This window comes from Schistocerca cancellata, chromosome 5, assembly GCF_023864275.1.
Source record: "Schistocerca cancellata isolate TAMUIC-IGC-003103 chromosome 5, iqSchCanc2.1, whole genome shotgun sequence".
In the NCBI taxonomy this organism is placed as follows: Eukaryota; Metazoa; Arthropoda; class Insecta; order Orthoptera; family Acrididae; genus Schistocerca; species Schistocerca cancellata.
Genome location: NC_064630.1, coordinates 244565707 through 244589787, shown reverse-complemented (window position 1 = coordinate 244589787; position 24081 = coordinate 244565707). Strand labels below are relative to the sequence as shown.

General features: G+C 42.6%; 1 protein-coding gene across 4 annotated transcripts in view; it reads right to left on the bottom strand.

Moving 5' to 3' along the window:
* The window catches only part of LOC126188094 (peptidoglycan-recognition protein LC-like), a 613402-nt gene that overhangs the window by 12935 nt on the left and 576386 nt on the right, over positions 1-24081 (bottom strand). The window contains exon 5 of one of the 4 annotated variants that reach the window (XM_049929554.1): positions 9301-11719. The exons of the other annotated variants lie outside the window; for them this stretch is intronic. Within the exon in view, the coding sequence (XP_049785511.1) occupies positions 11190-11719 (530 nt within the window). The 3' untranslated portion in view covers positions 9301-11189. Of the gene's footprint in view, positions 1-9300; positions 11720-24081 lie in introns of those variants that run through there. 4 annotated transcript variants of the gene reach the window in all.

Below are 24081 nucleotides of genomic sequence, written 5' to 3'. Positions count from 1 at the left end.
CTGTGTCTATGTGCCTGTGGTTCTGTCAGTGTGATCATGTGATGTATCTGACCCCAGGAATGTGTCAATAAAGTTTCCCCGTCCTGGGACAATGAATTCCCGGTGTTCTTATTTCAATTTCCAGGAGTGTATGTCCTTTTTTTAATGCTACTTTCCATGTTTTTGTGTTTAACGCTTCTTTACACGCGTCACCCGATTGGATACCAGTACACGCCACATATCGGTGAGAAAAACATTTAGTTAACTGAAAAAATCTATGATAATGATCGAAGCAGACGAAATGAATTAAAATTACCTTAGGTAGTTCGTGCAGCAATATTACCCATCGTACTGCAGTGGTGTAATGGTTAGCATTTCTGGATACCAAGCAAGAACACCCGCGTTTGAGTCCCAGCAGCAGCACAAATTTTAATTAATTTCGTCTGCTTCGATCATTATCGTAGATAATAGAAAGAGACTTAAATGTCTCAGGGAAACATTTAATTATAAGATAAAATCTATGTTTCGGATTTCCCAGGTGGAAAAGTACACATACAACAACAAATTACGAATGTTATTTATGAAATAAACTATGCATAAACTTGTTGTATAAATTAGTTCATAGAAATTCAGTCAAAGAGTTAAACCTGACTAGTACCAATAGCACTAGTAAAAAAGAAACAAAAAGAATATTCCCAGGAAGCCCTACTTTTACAAAATGTCACTCTGAATGACTTTCATCATTGTCATGATCGGTCCGGCCAGTGTGGCCGAGCGGTTCAAGGCGCTTCAGTCTGGAACCGCGCGATCGCTACGGTCGCAGGTTCGAACCCTGCCTCGGTATGGATGTGTGTGATGTCCTTAGGTTAGTTAGGTTTAAGTAGTCCTAAGTTATAGGGGACTGATGACCTCAGATGTTAAGTCCCATAGAGCTCAGATCCATTTGAACCATTGTCATGATCGATTTTACAACCACTGATACAAAAATAGTCGCAGTGTTGTAGGCATTAATTTTTGCTGCATCCTTTGCACGTATATTTGGTGAGTCTTGTCGTTTTGTTTTCATCGTCCCATTAAGGTTGGCAACACTTTCGTTTATGGGCTTGGTTGGTTTGGGGAAGGACCAGACAGCGTGGTCATCGGTCTCATCGGATTAGGGAAGGATGGGGAAGGAAGTCGGCCGTGCCCTTTCAGAGGAATCATCCCGGCATTTGCCTGGAGTGATTTAGGGAAATCACGGAAAACCTAAATCAGGATGGCCGGACGCGGGATTGAACCGTCGTCCTCCCGAATGCGAGTCCAGTGAACAAATCATGTACGAGTAGCTTGGACAAAATAAATTTACTCAGAACATTTGGAATAGTCAGACTAAAATAAATACACGCGTTGTACCAGAGAGATACATGAATACGTATCAGGTACACAAATCAGTTTTCATATAAATAATTATAATTACAAGGTATCATAACGTATACTAAAAAGGAAATTGAAGGGTAAAAGAAAAAATGAAACATTATAAACGCGCAATGCGTCTGTCAGCTGCAAAAAGAAATTAATCACCTCTCGTGCACAGGAAGCGCGACTAACCCGTTGAGGAACACGTGCTGGAGGAACAGGAGAGAGGAAGACAACGTCGCCGTCGCGCTGTCGAACCTATCATGAAACACGCTCAGCCGTGTACGTGTCAGGTACATAGGGTGTAATGGAGTGAGTGAGTGTTAATTGTGTACAACCTTGCTAAAATTTCAGATGTATCACTTGCCGAACGTTTCAATGAAGACATCCTTGGGATATATCTGTTCTTTCATAAGGAAAGTCCCATTGGGATAATAAATGATTTGTTTTGTGCTTTTTCGTACACTCTTTGACTTAACTATGTGGCTAATTGGTAGAAAGTTAGTATGAGTGAACCTTCAGTCACTGAACATTGTATGCTATCAAGTAGTGAATGGGCAAGGAACCACATTTTTGTGAAGGGCAGAGTAACAAAAATTGTTATTGTCATTTAACTACAACTCTGGCCATAGCAAAGAGGTGAACGATCTTTTTTGCATAAATGGTAACGTAATTCCTGTTTTTTTATGTACATCCATTGATTATCAAGGATTTACCTTCATCAGCCAGACCAGCATTAAGGTCGGGTTATGTGATGGTAGTTTTTCACGTGGCCGTTGTCAGATTTTTAAATTTTTTTTATTGTTTTTTAGTGGCTTGGACGATATAAACAAGCTGTGACTGGTAGAGTTACGCTTTGTTGTTCCCTGATGGCAGATAGTGGTCATGTTGTCTTGGCAGGAAGGAAAGACCAGGCTACTCACTTCTGATAGAAAAGAGATTTCAACATGGGTCTTGGCACTGAATGCATCTCTGCAAGTGGTCTCCACTGCACTCGATTGCAGGTCCAAACTTCGAGTCTGCGGAGGTATGATCCTAGCACTTCAAAAAGCCAGAGACGAAGCCAACACTCTCTCTTCTATTAACAACTTATGGTCAGTAGAATAGCAGCACTGGCGTGTTAGGAAAATCCTTGATCGTAATTCAGTCTGATCACTGCAATTATCTGTTCTACACCCATCAGTGCGTCGCTAACTGCATACATCCTTTCAGTTTAATATTCAGCCAAGCAGTCGCTGTAATCTATCAGCAGGAAATCATAAGGTTTTTCGCAACTGTTTTTGATAACACCTGAAGAATTTTAATTTTGGTATTAGGCAGTCTCCCCCTTTAAAATGCCAACCTAGAGCCTGAAAATTTTATTGTGTTATTAATCCGTTTGCGTACACTGATTTAGCTTGGGTCTTCCTATCTGCCTCATAGGTAATTTTGTGATTCAGACTGTTACAACCAATAAACGCAAGAAATTTGGAACCATTTTATAACTACAATACCAGGTCGGACACATTAAACATTTCGGCTGTACCTTCACAACACCTTCATTTCAGCTATATGACCCTCCTTTACCTGAGACCTATCCAAAAACAGTCTGCGTTCAACAAAAGATTATAGCTTCATCCATTATCATCGACGTAGCTTCCTTCTCGACATAAAGTAGTTGTTTTCCTTCTTCCCAACAAGGAACCCAGATCTCTATCCGATTCTAAACATACTCTGCGTTTCTCATCCTTTTCTGCTTCAGTTTTCATGCTTTCAGCCGAGCGAGGTGGCGCAGTGGTTAGCACACTGGACTCGCATTCGGGAGGACGACGGTTCAATCCCGTCTCCGGCCATCCTGACTTAGGTTTTCCGTGATTTCCCTAAATCGCTTCAGGCAAATGCCGGGATGGATCCTTTGAAAGGGCACGGCCGATTTCCTTCCCCATCCTTCCCTAACCCGAGCTTGCGCTCCGTCTCTAATGACCTCGTTGTCGACGGGACGTTAAACACTAAATATCCTCCATCTTTAATGCTTTCAACTTATCTGTTATCCTTGCCCAATTATGAGGGCGTGCTGAAAAGTAATACAACCGAATTTTTAATGTGAAAACTCTTAAACTATTTTTAAATAAAATAAACATCATTGACATTCTACATCTTTATTCTTCATGTCTACATATCTGCAGCCCTTTGGCGCTAAAGGACTCCGAATTGTAGCGTATAACATGGTGGTGTGTAAAGTAACTATGTCGGTGTGTGAGAAACAGTGCGCTGTTATCGATCTTCGGATTCGAAGAGTTCACACATGGTGTACTCTCCCCATCAGCAAGACATTTCCAGATCATAAACGACGCTGCGATTTCTGCAACAATCCGACACCTTGGGTTCACTGTCATCAATCATCCTCCATACAGTCACGACTTGGCCCCATCAGATTTTCATTTGTTCCAAACTTAAAGCATGTAAGGTGGCAGAATAAATGGTCAGATTTGCACCTTACATGAGACCTTTAGAAATCGCAATGAGAAGGTAAAGATGACACCTAACGTAAATCGACAGTTATGAGAACATTTGCCTATCAACATGTAATGCAAAAAGGGATGACAGTCAATCGACAGTAATTAACATACCATTCCTATACAATGCATGTCTTTAAGCGGAAGGTAGAACAGGGAATGTGAGTTAAGTCGCTTTTAGTTTTGAAAAGCCAGCTCCAGAATGGCGTAGCAAAGCCGCGCTGCAGGAGTTACCATGGCAACCACTTAAAGGGGTGGCAGGAAAGAGGACAGCGACCCCGGGCCAGGTGAGTCAAGCTGGAGGGCCGCCTGTAGCGAGGGCATCTGTACAAGGGCAGAGAAGAAGCTTTAGAAAACTGCGTTTCGAAATTCCAACAGGATACAAACAAAATGAAGTGACGCAATTTCGTCCAGCGTGTGTGACACACGGAGAGGTCAATGTACTTTAGGCATCTAGAATGGGCACAAAACGTCCAATTGGCGGAAACTTACTAGGAAGGAGAAAACTATTGAAGTTTCGATGCAGTTTTATAGAAGGGGGGTGTTTCTACAAAATGAGAGGAATGCTCCTATTGGTCGAAAAAAGCCGTGACGTGAAAAAGGAACCCAAGTGGAGGGAGGCAGTTCTGCCACGAGTAGGACAAGAGAGAAATTTTGAGAGAGACTCTTCTCTGAACTGGTGTCAAGTGCAGAATAGAGCACTTAACACTCTGTACGACGCAGAGAAGAAACTGGTGTGGACACTGCGTTCACAGCGGCTGCACTCCAGCTAAAATTAGCTGTAGCAACGTTTAGCTCCAACTGTGGACAAACGAATCAGCCAAATTAGTTAATTGTTCTTGCAAGAACTGAGAGGGCTATAATATGCACACTGCTCCAACCATGCACGTGTATATAGCCGCATAATAAAACTAGGGCTGAGTACATGTTTTTTCACATAACGAGAAACACGGCTGGAAAGTTCAGCAAAGGCCAGATTAGTTTCGTAGGAATTTCAGTGGGAGAGAGCGACCTTGTAGACAGCAGCACATTGCAGCTTAAGGTAAATACTGTCTACAGACGCGTTAACTTTGTTGGTTCACCAGCTTGCGCCCACTGTGAACTCGAGTGGCCTTGGGTAATCTTGCGCTCCAATTTGTCACTTGGCTAACTATCCACCATAGACTTGATTGTCATCCTAAATAGTAGCGAACTTTGAACCAGAATCGCACGATTTTCGTAGTACTGACCAACATCATAACGTATGTGTAGGAGCAATTTTGTAAAGAAACGTCCAATTAGACTTTCATATTATCGTGCTTAGGATTAATGTAAATAATCTTCCAATTAAACTTTCATAATATTGTGCTTAAGATTAATGTTCTTTCAGAGAGTTAATATTTAACATTGTTGTGTATAAACTTATTTCACTTATTGATGTTGGCAAGATGCGTTATCCATTGCGCTGTTTTTATGTTGGCGAGTTGAAAACTGTGTGAAAAGCTGTAATTTGGTGAGAAATATTGCGACATTAAACTTGTCATTTCACCTCACACAGTTGTTTTCAATTCAAGAATAAGCAAGCAAAAACAAACCCGCGCAACCATACAAGCGCACCTTCGGTGACCTCACTTTGATAGTGATGAACCAGTGCAAGTGCATATGACTTTGTGGCTCCGTCAGTGAAGTCACATTCTAGAGTGACAGTAGCAACAAACTAGTCTCTAGTAGGGAGGAATGTGTTCATAAAAAATGGTTCAAATGCCTTTGAGCACTATGGGACTTAACTTCTGAGGTCATCAGTCCCCTAGAACTTAGAACTACTTAAACCTAACTAACCTAAAGACAGTACACACATCCATGCCCGAGGCAGGATTCGAACCTGCGACTGTAGCGGTCGTGCGGTTCCAGACTGTAGCGCCTAGAACCGCTCGGCCATTACGGTCGGCATGTGTTCATCGCTGGGATGACTACATTGACAGAGAAATATGTACACATGCAGAATAAAGGTGCAGAATGTTAATAACTTTTGTTTTATTTAAAAAGTCTTGACAAATTCCCGTAAAAAATTCAGAGGAATTACTTTTCAGCACGCCCTCGTATTTCTCGCTCTTTCTCTGACTAGCGAACTACATGTCCCCCCTCGGTTCCTACCATCCCGCGCTTCTGTTATATGATATTACTCATATTCAACCTGAACGTAATGAGGAAATCGCTTAACACGATCACAATAAGACTGACGTTTTTTGAATTCCATACATTCATTGTTATATATAGTCTCATTACCATATTACCATTTTAAATTGCTCCTGTACTATACAAATTGTAATATTAATTGTGTGAGGAAGTCCGCTTATATGTAGGAGCCAGTCTCAAGGCATCAATCTTACTAGGTGAAATACTGCAAATGCATAAAGGAAATGAGGGGAAATTTGGAAACAGAGAATTAAAGATCACAGCCGGCATACATAAACTTAAAGGCTTAGGGGTACTTAACACATAGTGTCAAAGATGATGAGGATCACTGAAGATGAGTTGAACTGAAAGTATAGTGCCTGAGAAGACATTACAGAATGGATGTCAATATAATTAAAACAAGGGTGTGTATATGGATCACTTTTATTTGCCCCACACTGTTTATATAGAACAGGTCCAGGTTTGTCTGCATGATCGAATTGAGTTGCTGGTCTCTTGCGACAGATGTCGGTTGGTAGGATTCTGAAGTGTTTTCTGATCTATTGCAGACACTTTTTCTAGTGTGCGGGAACGTTTAGGAATGATTTTTGACGTGTTAAAAACGAATTCTATCTAACGGCATTTTCGGACTAAGCGTGCATGGCACTCTCTTCTGGCACTTTGACACCATTAAACTTCTCAGCAAACATCGTTTCCACGACTTTGTTGTCACGTGACTTTCCGCAACGATCGCCTGCTGATCCACCTGCGGGCACCATCGTCCCATTTGCACTGCCCCAGTCACACCGACAGCTCACACCACGCTCTCAACCAGTGAGAATCACGTGGCGGCCGTACAATACACGTGCTGTGCGCATCACAGGGTGTGGTTGCATGCATGCGTTCACGTCCAGTTGTATCAACTCGCCCGGGTAACTTTTATTTGCCCTAGTGAGGAGACCCGTATTAAGCCAGTCTTCGAAATATAAAGGTAATGGGATTGGCTGAGTCCACAAAAAGTGGAATAAAGACCCAGGTATAAATGAGTAGTGCACTGAATTGCTCTTTGAGAATAATACTCCGGAATACATACAAGATAGTTGTTCTGACAGTGTTCACACTCCCAACAGCAAATTCTCTCTGATTCATTAAGAAAGTAGGGAAGGTACTGGTAAAAACTAGTATAAGCAATTGGGTCGTATTTGAATATAGATATTTCAGTACAGATTTCATTTCAGGTGCTACTGATAGTGAGAACCTAGAGTTACCGAAGACCAGCTTTTTGTTGTTTCCCGCCGCACCTGACCCAACGGTACTGGAACATCGAGAAACAGATGATGATTCATTTCTAAATCCAGTTGTATTTTATGAAATAGATGAGAACTCCACAGTAAATGGCTTATCTCACCAAAGACGGTCAAATGGCAACAATAAAGCAATCCCATCGTTCATATTTAGCTGCAAAAGGAACGGTACAACTTCGCAGAATCATAAATTCTAATTCAGTTACACTGTTCAGAGAGAATTTACGGGATGAAGAATGGCGAAAGGTTTACCAAAGACATACAAAATGAGCAATTTAATTCTTCCCTAAAAGTATTCATACAACATTACGAATCACTGCAAACAACTTTGTGTTGAGGGCAACCGCAGCTGTGAAAGTAGGCTACATGTTGTGGAATGAAAACGACAAACAGCTATATGATAGAACCTTTATTTACGACCAAAGCGGTTTCGTAGCGTAAAGCCACATCTTCAGGTAGGAATCTGAATAAACGAAGAAGAATATCTATTAAAAAACTGCAATGTTATTCCCAATCGCAAATGACGACTATGACAAATAAATATGTAAATTACGTGATATGTAATCCAAATGTGGGGACAAATTAAAGACCCAACATTCACTGTCCAAATAGCAGTAACCAGTGCTTAAGTTTGGCACTTTTATCGTTGTGAACGGTGATGGTATTTGGAGTAAGTGAAGTCGTTGGAATAGGGGTAGTTGTGAGGAAGAAGACAGTCTGTTGCTACCTGTGGCTTTATAGATATGAGCAGCCCATAGTGGCTCGCCTTCCATATATTCTTTTTAAGTTTTTGCGGCTAAATCCTTTCTCGGTTGATATTTATCTTATACGTGACATGTAAGTAATGTTTCTTTCTTGTACTGTTAGTCAGTACTTATACTTTTATATAAAAAAAATTCCCATAAATTTGTAATTATGTTATAAGCCAATTTCAATATTTAGTTTCTGATGAAGACGCTCATAGAAATGTTGAAACCTGGTCAAAAGATTTAAATTTTATGACCGAGAGCTGTAATTTTTTTTTGTACTTACGTTATAGGCCAATTTGAATATTAAATTTCTTTTAATTTCTGATGAAGGCACTCATAGAGGTGTTGAAACCTAGTCAAAAGACTTAAATTTTGTGACCGAGGGCTTTCTTTACTTTAATTTGTAAACGGTCACCGAACTACGCAGCCATGTAAAAAAAAATAGAAAATAAAAAAGAACTCGTTAAGTTAAACGATATGAAAATAAAAAAGAACTCGTTAAGTTAAACGATATTCTACTACCTGATGACATCATAGCAGTGACAAGGATCCTGCTAAATTTAAATCACTGGCCACTAATTTCAGTGACACCTTCCTACCAAAGTTCATCCATTAGATTTACTTAGCTATGCACTACATGTGACAGACAATAGATCCCAGAAAAGAAGAAACTCTACTGTATAAGACGATATTTCAACCAAGGTACTAAAATATTGTGCTGTCTCGGGAGCGCCCACCTTGTGTTCCTTTGTAACAAAATGACGCGTCAGTAGTAAGATCCATCTATAAAAGTTGAGATAAGTGGATGACCTTTAAGTAAAGAGCCAACACTCCCCTTTTGCAGTTCTCAAAATCTTTCGAGTAGGTACTTCAGACTACTGAACATTCTTCCAGTAGTAATGAGCGTATGACATTGGTGGCCGGGAGACCCCTCGCGGGGCGGTTCAATTTTATTAATGTTACATGTGGATGTGCATTTGATAATTTTCTTTTGCCCGTTTTGGAATTCGTTTGCAGTATTTTTTGTTGCGCTGTCAGCAGCTAGTGAAGTCGTGAAACTATATATTCTGTATTTATGTCGCTTGCAACAGTAGAGTTATGTTGAGGAAGGAACAGGAAAAGGGACACGAGGAGCTATGATACTTTTTGAATATTTGTTATGATTACAGGACTGCTTTCTTCATCTCGAATTTAGGTGAAAATAAAACAAGCTGTTACGAGCAATTGTATCGAGCATCATGTTTTATTTTGAAAGACAGCAATGTACAACAATACTTAAAAATATGATCAGAAATTTTATTTCTAATCACTTTTGGTACATCATTTGTTTACATAAACTCAAACTCTGTCCTTTTCCCATCTTATTTTAAATATCTTTAATTAAGGGAAAACATATAAACTGAATAAGTAAATTAGGTACTGTATTACTTCTCAGAAAAAAATTATAAAGCACCATCTCTAGACCCCGGCTACTGAAGCACACTGTGTGCACCCGTTTCCTGGAAGAGATTCCTACACAATCTCCAATTATATCGGAATCGCCTACTGCGAAATCGTAACCCACCTCTGAGGTAGTGGTGATTTCTTTGTACCTCGAACACAAACCGAGGTATTTATATATCACATATGCAGTACTCCCGTCGCTGAAGACCCTTGGCCTTTGATTCACATTTAGCTGCTGTCGAATGACAGTCATTTGTAGTATCTGCAGTTTACTGCAGTATGGTCTGCGGCTGCCGCGAAATAGGTTTATGAAGGTTACCTTTTCGGCTTTCCGCTACCAACTGTAAATCTTCTAATCAAGTAGGTTTATATTGTTCCTCTCTGTGAACAACAAAGCTTTTTTTAATAGTATCATCCGTGTTGTTGATAACCGAAACAACCCTGCTTTTGCTATTTCGAATTTTCTATAAAAGAGTATCATTTGTTTTCGGTTTGAATTAGTCTTTACTAGCTTGGATGAAACGAGAACGTTGAATACGTAGTTAGTTGATGAAAGCTGACTTCTCACTCCATGCCATACTGACGCGATAGCGTATTGTCGAATGTTATTCTTCCGCTTTTACGGTTTTTGATTATGCATTAATAGTGAACAATTCATATGGTTTTCGTTGTAGGTATATTTGTAAACTAACATTTCTCTGAGTTTGAAGGATGGAACTTCATTTAAAACACTGTCACAATGTGGACGTAGTTGACGAATTCATTGTGACAGATATGATGATTTAAGCGGCCGTTGACAGTAGAACCTTGTCGCTGATGGGGCTTCATCGTTTCCCCCTTCTATTTTTTTTCTACAGATTCGACGTTTCGATCCCTCTTCTGAGTTCTTTCTGGTTTCTCCAGCTGAGTGAACACAGTTGTTTCTGTGTACAAACACTCAGGATAACTTCGGTAGGCCAATGTAATAGGTTATTGGGTACCTGATTAATAACGACGGCTTCCACAAGAAAGCCTAAGTCATGGGTAGGGAGCTATTATTAGACACGCAATGACTAATTTATATGGTCTGCCAATCGGCGCCTATGGAATTTTGCCCAGTAGTTCTACTTCTTCAGCAAGAACACGAGAGACCATCCTTACTAGGCTTCCGACAGTGCTAAACAACCTGAGGAAACCGAAAAACTCATGAAGAAGTTCGCTCGATGTCAGATAAAATTTAAAGCTTTTGGAAGGAGTACAAGGGGAAAGTGGCACACTTGATCGCTCAGAAGATTTTGTGTTCGCTGACAATGGCTGCGTAAGCCTGCATAAGAAAGTACACAGCCTCTATTTTACACACAATTAGTAACTGTCTTTGTGCGTTGCACCTTTGGCTTTGAGTTAGCCTGCTTAAATAATGTTGCCCCATGGGCTCAGATATAATTCAGGTGTCCAGTATGGATCAGAAGTGGATTCCTGCTTTGAGGAATTCGCGCCCTGACGTCAGAGATATCCAGTATGCACTAGAGCTGATTGGTTGTCGCAGGGAACTCGGGCACTGAGGTCAGAGATTTCCCATTTGCACCATATCTGATTCATGTCTCAGGGAAGAGGGGCCCTAACAGATATGGATGGGGCTGTACCTCAGAGAAGTCGAATATTGCGTAAGGGTTGGAGTAATGAAGGAAGGCTCATGGGGTTCGAGACCAGTGGGGCCACGTCATCAGTTCCTCATACAGCCTGGTGCCTGGGCTCTCGGTGTTCGCGAGCTGCCGATGCCCCAGCAGCTTGTAATTCTCGGCGATGAAGCCTTCCTGGACGCCCAGCTCTATGAGCTGACGCAGGGCGAGCATTTGCGCCTCCGAAGGTAGCGCCTTGGTGAAGGTGCCGACCATGTTAAGGCCGATGCTGCGATTGTTATAGCCGAAGGTGTGTGCGCCGACTACAGTCCAGCCACGGCCTTCATACACGTAGCCATCCCCGCCCACCAGGAAGTTGTAGATGATGTCGGACCAGCCCCGACTCTCGATGTGGAATGTCTGGAGGAAGCGGATCAGATGTGTGCAGGCAGCCTGCGTGTCGCAGCCCTCTGTGGCCGAGTGGCTGATGATCACGTAGGGAACGGGCAGAGACAGGAACTCAGCTGAGTCCAGCCGTGGCTGTGCCAACCACTCGCGACGAGGGATGACGTGCAGCTTGCCGCTCAGTGTCACGTTCGTGTCTGTAACAACACATTAGTAACATTCAGATGTCAATGTGACCATCCGCGACGAAATAACATGGATCCACCCATGTATTCTGTCGCACCATCATCAACATCATCATGCAGCTATGAAAGGCTCTGAACGACCTACACTTATTAACATCCAACCCGTATTAACTACCGGTTATCATCATCTAATCATCTTCAGGTATCATAAAATTATTTACTACAGCCACCAAGATAATAGTATATCAAATAAAATACTTAACATTCTGCATCAATGTCGTCGATTAAACTGTCCAGTCACATTAATGTGACCAACCTGCCAGAATAACCTCCTTTTGCGGACTGCTGCGAGATGCGCAGGAAGAGGATCAATGAGATTCTGGAAGGTACGGAAAGGGATGTGGAGCCATGCCGAGTACAGTGGCGTGCCCATCTGCACCATTTTTCTTGACAGGATCCATGGCACAAACAGCCGAATAGAGGTGGTCCCGCAGATTCTCCCACAGTTGCACGACTATTCACCTGTACACATCTCCACAGCTGTCGCTCACCACTGTGAGCTATAAACCAAACTGCACCACAACTACCTCGGTGCCGGTACTGGGTAGCCCCATTTTGCCATGCACGGCATATTGCAACCACGGTAGAATTCAAAGCGTTTAAAAACTTAGTTGTTTCGGAAATACTTCCACCCTTGGCCCGAAAGCCAGTTATCATGCCGTTTTGGACGTCAGATGAATCGTTTCGTTTCCACATTGCGAGAGCTACACATTTTTCCGCGTCCTCTTGACACGCTTTGTATACCCTCCATTGCTAGTGGTACAACTTGCCGCCTGTTATTAGTTATTGAACGTTGAGTCGAACATAGACAATAATCACGTTAATGTGACTGAACCATGTATGTAGTAAGCAGTAAAATGCTTTGATATATGCACACAAGACAAAACAATACCGAAACCTAGGAGACCCATGCTAATACCTGTAGCCTTGATAATGGCCTCAGTTTGACCTCAAAGAGAGGGCAAAACGTTCTTTAATATGAAGCCACTCACTGATGATTAAGTCCCACAGATCTATGAACTTTTCGGGATGTTGAGTATTTCATTTCACTTGTTCCTCCAAATAGTCCCAGATATTTCCTGAAGAGCTAAGATCAGGTGATTTAGCTGGTCAGTGGACGTGCAGTAGGGACCCCAAACAGGAACATATGCAGACAACATTGCGATCACATCTGTCATCTTGGAAGGTGGAATTGTCCACAGGGTACTCATCATGAAAATGTAGAAAAAAGAACTCCTGCTCACACAGCGTGTTGAAATAATCGTGGTACTGTTGCAGTAACCTGAATGAGTGAATCATCAGAAAATCATCATCAGCCTTAACTACACTCTCTACAACACTATGGAATAAACATTGGCAAATCGGTACAGTCAACTCCTTGTATCACTGGGAAAAAATGCAGAATCGCTTGTCGGAAGTCAAGAAATAATGCATTAACCCGCTTAACATGAATGCGTAGATGCATAGCCTTCAGGAAGGCAGGTGAGAAAAACGCAAGAGGGATTCGGATGACTGATGGTTTCTGATTTCACTGTCGATGGTATGGAGGTCATTCCTTCCGATGTACCTCTTTACGTTTGAGCCCAAAATAATTGCTGATTGTTTCGTGGATTGATCATGCTACCTCTTTTGTAGACAGGTCTTAAGTGTGCTTTCTTTCAATTACTGGCACAGTTTTTGTTAGAGAGATCTGCAGTATATTATGGTTATAAGAGGAGCTAACTCCGCTGAAAATTCTGTGTAGAATCGACAGGGATTCCATCAGCCTGTCGGGTTTTGCTAAAGTTTAGTTATTTTAGCCCATTCCCACCTCTCCGACTCTAATATCTATGTAACTCATCTTTACAGTGATGCAAGAGTTAAACTGGCGTGCTCCTTGATTTATCTTCGTGAAAGAACATTTGAAAACAGAGTTCAACATTAATACTATCCCTTTGCTTCCCTCAGTTTCACTTCCTGTCTCATTTATGTGCTTCAGGACACTAACTTTTTTGATACTGGCAGCAGCAGAATTTTTTTCCATTATGTGATTAATTTTTCTATAAGATACACCTACGATAGCCAAAGGTTTAATGTATTGCCCAAATGAGAGCCAAACGCGTTTCATCAGCGTCTCTTTATCTGTGACCCAATGCTTTGCTTTACACCTACTGTGCGGTAGTCAACGTTTCATTAGAACATTTGTATCATGGAGAGTCCCTCACATCACGAACTGTTGTACTAGGTATATATCTATCCAGTGCTTAATGAGCTAGTGCCGGCCTGGGTGGCCGAGCGGTTCTAGCCGCTACAGTCTGGAACCGCGCGACCGCTACGGTCGCAGGTTCGAATCCTGCCTCGGGCATGGATGTGTGTGATGTCCTTAGGTTAGTCAGGTTTAAGTAGTTCTAAGTTCTAGGGGACTGATGACCTCAGAAGTTAAGTCCCATAGTGCTCAGAGCCATTTGAACCATTTTTAATAAACTAGTCTTCAAAAATTTAGCAGCAGTTCTTCTAAAATATTCCTGCCCGGAGCTAAATGTTTCCAGGTCATTCTCGAGATGTGATACTACTGCCTCTTAAGTCAATTTAGTGAATGTGCGAGCTGCAACGTAGGAAGTGAGGGAGGGGCGCGGGAGGGGGAGGAGGGTTGTAGTACAGTCTTCGTCGAAATCTTTCACATATAGCCATGATACCAGTGTACAGTACCTACCTGATAAGGATTCCAAACACTGAACTAGGTCGCATTAGCGTCTAGTCTGCAATTTTCTATACAGAAGCACCGCACTTCCTCACAAACCTCCCAACAAATCTACATCTTCCATTCAGCTTCCCTGCTACAGATTTCAAGTGAGCAATCCGTTTCATGTGACTTCTTAGGTCTTCTTCTTCTTCTTCTTCTTCTTCTTCTTCTTCTAGTTCTACTTCTTGTGGTAGTACAAACGGGTGGCGGTCTCAGCCTCTTCAAAAATTTTCCTCCATTCTTCTCACTTCCAGACTGTCAATCGACCACTTTCGTGGTCTTCCTCCCTGTCTTCTTTTGGATAGCTTTCATTTATAAACCTCTTTTGAAATTCTTCCAGCATCCACACTACGCACTCGTAGAAGCCACGCTGGTCACCTATTTTTTATTGCTCTCACGATGTCGGGCTTTATGTGCAAGGCGGTGATAGTGCATCTATTGACACACTGGTGCACTTTGACCTTGAACTCGGTCATGAAGATGAAGGTCTTCACATGCACATCATGTGAACAGTCATAACGTCACTAGCCATGACCTCCGCCGTAGGCGTCATCATGACCCTCCTCTCCACCTCCCCTTACTCCTCTTCCTCCCTCCAATCAGAGCCTAGTATTTTCCCCATCGTTTAAATGAACCAGCCAATCACAGCCTACTGTCTTAGCGGCTATTAAAATGAAAAGGCCAGTCACTATGTCGCTCCAGAGAAGCCATCTTGCTATGCTCAAAAGTTTATGAACAATCTGATTTTTTGTGCAATGTTCAAAATTATTAAACCAAAGAAAATTATGTAAAGGGCATAACTTGCAGTATTTCCACATCTAAATATGTCAGAAACACACACACACACATACACACACCTTACCTATCGTAATGCTAACATGTAATTAGAGATCCCTGATCGTGAATGAAGATTCGAAATTTGCACGAAAATAAAATAATTTCTCAAAATATGTAAAACTTTGAAAACAAAACACATGTTACTACTAACGAAACTTAATCGTTCTATAAGATTTAAAGAAACTGCACATGACTGGCATCTTGCCACTACTGATAATACTTACAGGTTAAGCAGCACTTGTTGATCCTCGTAAAAGCAATTTCAGCTAGCTTACACATCTTTGCATACTTGGAATGCATTTAGCATATCAATATGATACGTTTTCCCAAATAGTGTACTGAACAGTAGTAATACACATTTGCTCAGGTGAGAAACGAGTGTTGCTATGCTTTCACACTACCCACTTACAAAGTCAGTCAAAGTTTATGGTGAGCCTATATAAGAGTATTAACTTTATCTTGCAGTACAAAACGTTTGTCATCTACTGCTGATAATGTGAAACATAAGAGTAACCCTCATGCTAAGGCATTAACTGTATGCTGTAGTTCTAAACATCTGTAATAGCCTGCTGGTAACGTTAACATATGCTGTCAAGCAGTGGAGACTACATGACATTGTGAAGAAATAGCATACTGAGCAGTTGTAATAAATATTTGTATGAATAAGAAACTAGGTTTGCTGTACTTTCAACTACCCACTTTCAAAGTCACCCAAACGTTAAAACGACTTCATGCTTATGTAGTAATCTTGCATTAAAAACATTTGTCATCTTCTGCTGATATTATTAACTTAAGGCTGACACTGATAAATTTTTGGGATTACAGCACCATAATAAATTCGGTTGGGAAGGGAATACCACAGGATTGCTGAAGCACTTAAACAAGTCTGTATTTGCAATGAGAATGATGGCAGATGTAGGAGATATAAATATAAAAAAAAACTTGCATATTTTGCTTACTTTCATCCTGTTGTGTCATGTGGGATCATATTCTGAGGTAACTCATCAAACAGAGCAAAACGTTTTAGAGTGCGAAAGCATGGAATAAGACTCATTTGCGGTGTAAGTTCAAGAACATCATGTAAAGCCCTTTTGAAGAAATTGCTTCTCAGTATATTTATTCCTTGATGAAATTCATTGTAAATAATTTGTCTCTATGTGCAACAATATACAGTATCATCACTAGGAGTAAGAACAATCTATATAAAGACCTAGAATCCCGTACCTTGGTCCAAAGAGGTTCAGTACTTAGGAACACACATTTTCAATAAATTGCGAACAACCATTAAAAACTTGGTTTCATATAAAGCACAGTTTAAACAGAGTTTGAATGACTTTTTGATAGGCAACTCGTTCCACTCTATAGATGAATGTCTTAATAGGGACTGTTAGGCCAGCTTAAGTGTAAAAATGTCTGTTAGCTATCAGTTTTCACAGCGCTTGGTAACAAGTCAAGGTTAGGAATTTTTGTATGATAAATTTATGAAAGGTGCTTACCTATGCTTTATTCCGATAGTGTATTAATTCTGTAGATATTAGAAGTTCCAGTTTACTGTAATGTACTCACATATCTTGACAATCTCCTGACAAATGATCAGCAAAGTAAGTATTATATTCAAATGTTTAACATTTTTATGTTATACTTTCTGACATGTTCCACACCCATGAGAATCATCTGATTTTTGAGTCTATGGAACGAACACTGAATCTAATGTAATCTAAGCTATTGCGCAGTAAAAACTGCGCTATTGAGCAGACAAGGCAGTAATAGTTGACATAAATAAATAGGCATTCATAAATCAAATAGTATTCGACAACAAGAAGCTGAGAGTGTATGTGCCATAGCTTGACAGTGGCATCAGCTACTGGATCTTAAAACTGTACTGTAACACTAGTAGCTGACAGTGAGCATGTGTAGAGGATTGGTGTCAGCCACTGAGGGTATCAGCAACTGGGAGTGTCACAGACTGCATACATCCAAGGTTCAGCATGCATTTTGTGAAACATGTTTCAACAGCTCCATCGTTCCAGAGGTTATTGTTATTAGTATGGACAAACGTCATTTGACAAATAAAAAAAATTCCTTTGCTGGTGTTAGGAATTCTGATCAAAATGCTGCAAAAAATGCGTTCCAAACATGGGATGATGTATGGATGAAGGGTGATCTCCGATATTGCAGTGCCTTTGTGGTTAAGAAGAACGATGAAATGTTCCTTTGGACATGCATGCATGTTGTACTTAACAATACTGGCAGTGCAGTATCGTATTTATCCACCGATACCAGACAGCGACTTTCAATTACAATATCCTCCCCTGTACAGGAATCACCTAATGTATATAGGAGTACAGATTGTGACGCAGGAGCAACGACGTATGGAAGTTGGGTCGGGCCACAGTTTGTGCATAGATAGCCAAAGCGGTTAAGGCGACTGCCCCTGTAAAGCGGTAAGTCCGGGTTTGAGTCCTGGTCTGAGACAAATTTTCATCGTCGTTATTCCCTTACACAGCTGATGGTTGTTCGTACTCACAACTGCGAATTTATCTCATGAATGGTGAACTAATTGAAACTGCTTTTCTGAGCATAACGTAGACAGTTCCAATGTTGTTGGAATAACATTGTTTAATTCGCTCGACAAGAGCACTTTAAGCTGCAAGTTAGTGAACAGCAGCGCCAATGTGTGTTTTGCAGTGTTGCAGTACCAACTTTTACGTATTTTGATGAACTTAATGCTTGGTATAAAGATCAAACTGCACTCATCGACTAACCTATCATTTATTTCGTGAGCAATCCGTGTATATTTTGGTGAGTAACATAGACCATTTAATGAGTAAACACTTAATTTGAAGGCCCATTTTGGCTGCAAAGGATGGTACGTATGTACGTCGAACCTTGGTCAAGGTGCTGACTAATATGTACGTCTTATCAATAGTGACAATATGCAAGCCACGTGCATTTTCTTTAAATCTAATAGAACTATTAAGTTACATCAGTTGTGCCATACGTGTTTTGTGCGTAAAGTCTTATGTATTTTGAGACATAATTTTATTTTTGTACAAAGTTCGAATCTTCATTAGCGATCAGGGATCTGTAATTACATGTTAGTATTGCGATAAGCAACCTGTGTGTGTGTGTGTGTGTGTGTGTGTGTGTGTGTGTGTGTGTGTATCTGAAATCGGAAATCGTTACTTGTTTTGATAAGGAATTTTGTTTCGGTCTAATGTTTGTGTTTTCGAGTATATAGACATTTCATGTCTGTCTGGTTTTACCATCGTCTTTGTCCATGTTTCATCTTTGTCTTGTTTCACCATTGTCTTTGGCCATGTTGTGGTGTATGGAAAGATTTCGCATCATGATGTTCTGCTTGTGTATTACCAAACTGTACAGTGTAAGTGATACATCACAATAAAAATTTCGTCAAACACATGCTTCCCATCCTATAATGGTGCCTGGCCAGTTCGTTCGTCTCTGCCTATGTTGTATCTTATTTCATAAAATATTTTGGACCTTTATGATAAGATTTTTGGTATTATGTAGTAGTTGAGTAGCTGAATACAGTCTGCAAACGTTTTAGAGAGCATTGGGAAAATAGTTCCGACTGGTAAATGTTACAGCCTTCCTCGAAAGTTATTTTTGTACGGAACTTCGATTAGGCGTAAGACAGTTGTAGACAAAGCAGTAATTGTCAATCCGTAGCATAGATTATATTTTTTCTAGTGTAGAACAGATGCATTATTTTCTTCCCCCCTAAACTGATGACTGCTAAGGTGAAACATAAATCAAAAGCTAGTAAAAAACGGGAGCTGATGTCAGTTCATTCAAAGAACCACCAATAACATAGCCTCACATCGAACTGTCAACCGATTTACCTATTTTACTCGTGGAGATACCACTGGAACACTTGGCATAAACACTGTATGTATTGCTGATGTATTGTTTTACAAAATGAAGAAATAACATTGACATAAACTTTGTACTACTGGTGCATTTTTTGGGCATTTGAGACACTTGACAAGCAAAACAGAACAGCCCGTTATGTATAATACATAATTTGTGGGTTCGTCGCGTCTTACTTTAAATATGGCAAAGAGACGTTGTTTATATATATAGCCAGATATTCGGAGCTACCGAATACGCTTTTGCACTTAGGTTGAATTGTATTTTAGACTGGATGTCCCCTTGCCTTATTCCCTTGCTGATGCGAAGCCAAGTGCTTAATTTTCCATACACTCGCACAGCAGCCTTGGAACCAGCGTTACATTGCCTAACAAAAAAAAGTGAATCGTGCCGAAGACATGGTCGGACGTCAATGTAACTTCGCAGATGCACACACCACCCACGGGTATTTCAATGATTAGAGTTGCACTTCTCCATAACAGGTAAAAATGGAAATGTCGTTGGCTAGGGCCTCCCGTCGGGTAGACCGTTCGCCTGGTGCAGGTCTTTCGATTTGACGCCACTTCGGCGACCTGCGCGTCGATGGGGATGAAATGATGATGATTAGGACAACACAACACCCAGTCCCTGAGCGGAGAAAATCTCCGACCCAGCCGGGAATCGAACCCGGGCCCTTAGGATTGACAGTCTGTCACGCTGACCACTCAGCTACCGCGGCGGACTCCATAACAGGTGGAATGGCCACAGGAGTGCATTAGTGCTGTTCATGTCTAGAATTGCTCTGGTAGGGTGAACAACGAGATATGTTGAGTGAACACTGTGAAGAACACAGAAGTGCCAGGTATTCGTATGAGACAGCGTTACCACCATCTGCTGGAGTTTGAAAGAGGCCCCATTGTGGGTCTCCATTTGCCCGGAACTTCGAATCATGCAATACCCAGATTTGTGGAGCATTTGGATGTGACAGTGGACCAATGTTGGACTGCATTGGAATATGAAGGTAGAGGTAGGGCTACTTGTCTTCTAGGTTCTGGTCGACCACTTCTGACAATGACAGGAGCACCGTATTGAGCAGCAAGGACACTCTTTTCGTGCCATCTGAGAACAAGTAATAAACTCCTTGCAACATTCTGTGTCTCCCATCGGGCGGACATTGAGAATTAACAACCCACGCATAGGCTGCTGTTAAAATTACAACATAAACTGCTGAGTTTGGTGCAATGCTTTGACTGAGAAGCATGTACTGTTGATGTCATCGAATTGTGTTCATCGATGAATTGCGATTTTCCACTACTCCAGACGACTATCGACAGCGAATATGTCAACGACCTGGGTGGAGGTCCATTATTTCAATGTTTTGGAGAGGTACAGCGTCTTTACTCTTGGCGACATGGTGTGGAAAGCCGTAAGGTATGACTTGAGGCTACAGCTGGTTGTGATCGACAGAGCTCTGGTTGCACAGTAGTATGTCACGGACGTCCTACATTTTCACGCGATGTCTTCCATGTGACAATATCATTCTGCTATTATCCTGTGCCTGCGTCATGCTGAGAAACTCTCGTCGCCAGCAAGATCTCCAGATCTGTCCCCAACCGAACATGTAGCAAGTCGGACATCAACTCCAGTCCAGCTCCAGTATCCATGACATCAAGAACCAGTTACCACAGTTGTAGGGCATCTTCCTTCAGCACAGGATACAATGGCAGTAGGAATTAAATCGCAATTCAGAATAAAAACTTATCTTGAATGCGATCACCGACCATGAACACATGATGTCATCATACCCCCATCTCTCGCCCCTCTACTCCCCACCGCTCTCCGTTTATTCACAGTGTAGTATTTTAGCAGGCAGTAAAATGAAGCATTCGGTCCAGATATACATCTCAAATTACGTAAGCTTTACTTGAGTTGCATAAAAATGGCGCCATGTTCAAGTACACTGATCAGCTAGAACACTATGGCCACCTACCTAATAGGGAGAATGTCCAACTCTGACACGGATAACAGCAGCAGCGCGTTGTGGCATGGAAGCAATGAGGTCTTGATAGGTCGCCGGAGGGAGTTGGCACCAAATCTGCACACATAAGTCACCTAATTCCTGTGAATTCTGGGTACAGGGGCGATGACCTCCAACGCCACGTTCAAACACATCTCTGATGTGTTCAATTGGGTTCAGATCTGATGAGTTGGGGGGCCAGCACATCAACTGGAATACGCCACTGTGCTCATTGAACTACTCCATCACACTCCTGGCCTTGTGATATGGTGCATTATCTTGTTGAAAAATGCTACTGCCGTCTTCAAGGAGTATACGTGATCTGCAACCTGTGTATGATACCCTTGGGCCGTCATGGTGCCTTGCACGAGCTTCACTGGACTCACGGATGCCCACGTGAATGGTTCCCAGAGCGTAGTGCAGTCGTCGCCAGCTTGTCTCCACCCCCAGTACAGGCATTGAGGAGCTGTTCCCCTGGAAGAAGGATTCGCGCCCTCCCATCGACATGATGAAGAAGGTAGCGGAATTCATCAGACCACTGCAGCAACAGCCAGTGCTCATGGCCATGTGCCCATTTCAGTCGTAGTAGTCGATATCGTGGTGTGAATACTGGTACATGCAGGGGCCAATTGTTAGGAGCGTTCGGTGCACTGTGTGTTCAGACACACTTGTGCTCTGCCCAGCATTAAAGTCTGATAATAATTCCACCACAGTTCGCCACCTGTCCTGTTTTACCAGTCTGCCTAGCCTACGATGTCCAAGATCTGTAATGAAAAGTGGCCGTCCAACCCTGCGACGTCTGTAAGTGGTTTCACCCTGGTTACGCCACGTGTTGAAGACAATCACCACAGCACTCCCCGAACACCCGATAAGTCGTGAAGTGAACGAAATGCTCGTGCTGAAGCGCCGAGCCATCACAATCTGTCCTCGGTCAAACCCAGATAGATGGCGCGCCTTCCCCGTTCTACACACGGACAGCACGCTCACCGATACTACATACACCGTGCGTGTGTCTAACTAGCAGTCATTCTTCCTCGCCAGGTGACGCTGCTATCGCCTGTAAGAGTTTATATCGATAGTAGGTCGGTGGTCATAACGTTCCGGCTGATTAGTGTATACACTCCTGGAAATGGAAAAAAGAACACATTGACACCGGTGTATCAGATCCACCATACTTGCTCCGGACACTGCGAGAGGGCTGTACAAGCAATGATCACACGCACGGCACAGCGGACACACCAGGAACCGCGGTGTTGGCCGTCGAATGGCGCTAGCTGCGCAGCATTTGTGCACCGCCGCCGTCAGTGTCAGCCAGTTTGCCGTGGCATACGGAGCTCCATCGCAGTCTTTAACACTGGTAGCATGCCGCGACAGCGTGGACGTGAACCGTATGTGCAGTTGACGGACTTTGAGCGAGGGCGTATAGTGGGCATGCGGGAGGCCGGGTGGACGTACCGCCGAATTGCTCAACACGTGGGGCGTGAGGTCTCCACAGTACATCGATGTTGTCGCCAGTAGTCGGCGGAAGGTGCACGTGCCCGTCGACCTGGGACCGGACCGCAGCGACGCACGGATGCACCCCAAGACCGTAGGATCCTACGCAGTGCCGTAGGGGACCGCACCGCCACTTCCCAGCAAATTAGGGACACTGTTGCTCCTGGGGTATCGGCGAGGACCATTCGCAACCGTCTCCATGAAGCTGGGCTACGGTCCCGCACACCGTTAGACCGTCTTCCGCTCACGCCCCAACATCGTGCAGCCCGCCTCCAGTGGTGTCGCGACAGGCGTGAATGGAGGGACGAATGGAGACGTGTCGTCTTCAGCGATGAGAGTCGCTTCTGCCTTGGTGCCAATGATGGTCGTATGCGTGTTTGGCGCCGTGCAGGTGAGCGCCACAATCAGGACTGCATACGACCGAGGCACACAGGGCCAACACCCGGCATCATGGTGTGGGGAGCGATCTCCTACACTGGCCGTACACCACTGGTGATCGTCGAGGGGACACTGAATAGTGCACGGTACATCCAAACCGTCATCGAACCCATCGTTCTACCATTCCTAGACCGGCAAGGGAACTTGCTGTTCCAACAGGACAATGCACGTCCGCATGTATCCCGTGCCACCCAACGTGCTCTAGAAGGTGTAAGTCAACTACCCTGGCCAGCAAGATCTCCGGATCTGTCCCCCATTGAGCATGTTTGGGACTGGATGAAGCGTTGTCTCACGCGGTCTGCACGTCCAGCACGAACGCTGGTCCAACTGAGGCGCCAGGTGGAAATGGCATGGCAAGCCGTTCCACAGGACTACATCCAGCATCTCTACGATCGTCTCCATGGGAGAATAGCAGCCTGCATTGCTGCGAAAGGTGGATATACACTGTGCTAGTGCCGACATTGTGCATGCTCTGTTGCCTGTGTCTATGTGCCTGTGGTTCTGTCAGTGTGATCATGTGATGTATCTGACCCCAGGAATGTGTCAATAAAGTTTCCCCTTCCTGGGACAATGAATTCACGGTGTTCTTATTTCAATTTCCAGGAGTGTATTTGCCAACGCTACAATACTGTCCTATTTAAAAAATAGTAACATTCCCTTGAAACGTATGAAAACGGCGCCATGTTCAAATATTTGCCAACACTACTGTATTTCTACATCGAAAAAATACGTAAACTTCACTTGAATTTCATGAATATGACACCAAGTTCAATATATTTGCCAATGCCATTTTCATGTAGAAGAAATACATAATCTTCACTTGAATTGGCGTTGTGTTCAAAGATATTTGGCAACACGACGTCAATTGAGTCTTTCACTTTATTATTTTCCATAGATAAACTTCAAGCAACAACCAATGCTTCCCAAAGATTG